General features: G+C 31.3%; 1 protein-coding gene across 1 annotated transcript in view; it reads left to right on the top strand.

Moving 5' to 3' along the window:
- Positions 1-2931, top strand: part of LOC106683489 (tRNA (adenine(37)-N6)-methyltransferase) — a 25781-nt gene extending 22850 nt beyond the window's left edge. Inside the window, exons 4-5 of the mRNA XM_067050510.1 lie at positions 723-973; positions 1806-2931. Coding sequence (XP_066906611.1) covers positions 723-973; positions 1806-2114 — 560 coding nt within the window. The 3' untranslated portion in view covers positions 2115-2931. The remainder of the gene's footprint in view (positions 1-722; positions 974-1805) is intronic.
- Positions 2932-3404: the final 473 nt, after the last annotated feature.

Here is a 3404-nt window from a genome sequence, read left to right as displayed (position 1 = left end):
TGGAGGAAATAACAACTACCAAGGTAGCATCAGCGATTGTGGGTACATGGATCTCCCGCTATGGTACGCCAGCAAGGATAACCACTGACCAAGGGTGCCAGTTCGAGTCAGATCTTTTCATAAATCTGACTCGTATATTAGGTATACAATGTCAGAGGACTACAGCATACCATCCTCAGTCCAACGGATGCGTGGAGCGGTGTCACAGGACCCTCAAGGCATTCCTCATGTCTACACTGAACGCATCGGGATGGACAAGTACGTTACCAACAGTCCTTTTAGGACTCCGATCGGCAGTAAGAGATGACTTGGGAGCAGCGCTGCGGAAATGGTATTTGCCCAGCCTTTACGCCTCCCAGGTGAATTCTTCGAGGCATCAGGACGTCGAGAGGATTCCGAATCCTCCGACACTGAAGACCTTACGGGAGGCCATGTTCTATTCTAAAGTTCTATTCTTATTTTATATATTTTGTTAATTATTGTTGTTCATTTTTATCTTTTCAAATTCATTGTTTCATTATACTTTATTTTTATTTTACTCTAAGGCTCTAAAGCCTAATTTTGACGCCTGTATATTATTTTAAGGGATCAATCCCAGAATAAATAAAGAATATTATTATTGTTGTTATTACCTCTATTATTCTTTCCTTATATCTTTTTTGAAGCATTCCTCATCCTTAGTCCAAGAAAGATTTTTTTTTTTAAACCTTATTTTTCACTAGGTTCAACTGTCTACTTTTCTGGTGTGGATATGCTTGATAAGACTCCAGTACTTGACATTAAACCATATATTCCTCAATATGATGATCCATCAGAGCAAGAACTAGAAATTAACCGAGATTTACTTAGTGTAAAAAGCATGACGATGCCACCTGGATCTCCTGGTATTTATCCTGGAAATAGGGAAGATCCTGACGGTGAAGAATCTGACGAAGAGCAAGTTATGAAGTCCTTGGTTCATCCATTGCCTCAGGCATGTATTAATTGTTTTTTTATGTATTATAAATGTTGCCTCACTCCAGTATACGGTTCTGTAATTAGTTTGAATATTGAAATATTATCGGTTACAATCGTTCTTTTTTGACCATCTCCTCTATATGAGTCACTTAGTGAAAAATAAAGTGTTGAGACAGAATTGGATACTAATTTTTGATTTATTTAATAAATAATTACCTTGTCTCAAAAAATTTTGAAATAATATAATTAAAGTCAAAAAAATGTTTAAATGCTTTAGTGTGCTAAGAAAATGGAGTATTAACCACATTTTTGTTAATTTATCTTATAGTCACATTGATGCTGGTATAGGCTTTCCAATTTAATCTTGTAATGGAGTATAAAAATTATTAATTATATTGCTGATTCTATTCCAAATTTAAAATCATAAATATCATTTTTGAAAATATTTGTAATATAATCTAAAAGAAAGACTGTCAATGTAAGTAGAGAAAAAATATATATATTTCTACAGTTTTTCTTTTAAATTCCTGTAACATATGATAGGTCTATTTTGAAATATGAAATCTGTAATTATGAATTTTACTATAATTTGAACTCTAGTATTTTTTTAGAATGAGGGGCATATATTTTATTATTTATAAATATAATAGGATTAAAAAAAAAGATTATAATAAACTCTGGAAAGTTAGAAAAAGCCAAACAGAAGAAGAACGGGGAAACATATTTTAAGATTAGAAAATTGGGGATGGTTTCTAACTTGTCAAACTATATATGGTATTATTAATAAAATATTAAATATAAAAAATTTATAAAAAGTGTGTCACTATATGTTATCAAATTGTTTTCAGAATGTTCGCGTCCCTTCATGGGTTATGACATCTTCTCCTAAAGTTATAACTTTAACCAATGAAGCTGAAGAACAACTTAATAACCTTGGTAAAGCCGAATTAAAACCTGTGATTCAAAGGATCCTGAAAGAAGATCCACGTTCAACCTATATTAAACAACGATATTCCAATCAATTTTATACCTTCCTTATTTCAGACCTTCATATAAGCTGTAAATTTGATGATTCTGCTAATTCAGTAAATGTATACAGAATAAGCAAAGCAACAAGACTTAGTGGTGAGGAAGATGACTCTCAAGAAAAGTTTTAAAAATAATTACATACCCATTAATGTCCCTTTCCTCCCTTTATTTGATTACCTAATTGTCTTTCAAAATATTTATAGAAACTTCTTTTCTGTTTGTTTTTTGGCAAAAAGAGCATCATGGTAATGAATGCCTATTGAGCAACATACTGAACTGTCCGGTTCTCCATGTGAAATGATATGATGAGATTGTATTTACTCTTTCCAAATTAGCCTCAAATGAAGCTCCACCTGGCTAGTGTAGGTCAGAGATTTTTTTTTATTTCTGCTGATGTCAGATGTAAGCCTTTTAAGTTTCTTGAGTATCTTTTTAGAAGGTAAAAAAGTGTGTTTATGTTGGAGAAAGAAGAGATGGGATGCATGCCCCCTGACAGATGATACTTTAACTAGTCATTATGAAGGGGTATTATTCTTCCATTCTAGTTCTCCTGTTATTAACTTATCCATTCTCCCAACAACTTAGCTGTTAGTTATCTACTATAATGTTACCTACTAATGTAAATAGATTACAGTCAGTGGTAATATTTTATTTCCAGATTTATGTTTTTAATTAGTTCAATGATAAATTTAAACATATATATATAACTCATTTGGTTTCTGTTCTTTTTATTTACTTTTAATTATTTATTTTTGCCTTAGTTATATCATTTCAACTTATAAACATTTATTGTTTCCATTTAAGATAGAAAAAAGAATAGTTACTTTCTTGGAATACTACTACATATCTTGTACTTGTAGAAAAAATTAGTCTCTGATTTTGTTAAATATAAATAAATAGAGATGAAGGAAACATGTCCATCTCCTTTATTTCAAAATATTTATATTTATGGTTCTTTGTTCATCTTGTAATGCTTTAAAAAATGTTCTTTGCCTTCTTATAGTCAGGGAATCAGATTTTGAAACTCCCTTAAAATCAATTAACCATTATTTACAGGAAGTACTCATATTCTACCTATAGTAATGATGTTTTAATACAAGAATTGAGCTTCAATCAAAAATCACCAAGGACTTCCATTTCTAGAGCTTTGATTGCATTCACTGATTTCTGATGGATATTTAAAAATAATTTAAAATTTGCAGGTGTATTGGAATGATCAGATTTGTATTGTAGAATTTTATTCTGAGGGATGTGGTATGTTTTCTGATATCTGGCCTCCCAAGATTCCTACATGGATTTTAAATCTGTAGTGAGGTGGAAACCTGGAATAACTGCAGTATCATCCCCGCTTAAGGAATTTTTCAGAAATTGAAATTTAGTTATGTCATCTAGGTTGCTATTATTGTGATTTGATGATT

The sequence above is a fragment of the Halyomorpha halys genome, unplaced genomic scaffold, assembly GCF_000696795.3.
Source record: "Halyomorpha halys isolate HHAL.00 unplaced genomic scaffold, Hhal_1.1 Scaffold488.1, whole genome shotgun sequence".
In the NCBI taxonomy this organism is placed as follows: Eukaryota; Metazoa; Arthropoda; class Insecta; order Hemiptera; family Pentatomidae; genus Halyomorpha; species Halyomorpha halys.
This window is presented reverse-complemented; position numbering and strand designations above follow the sequence as displayed.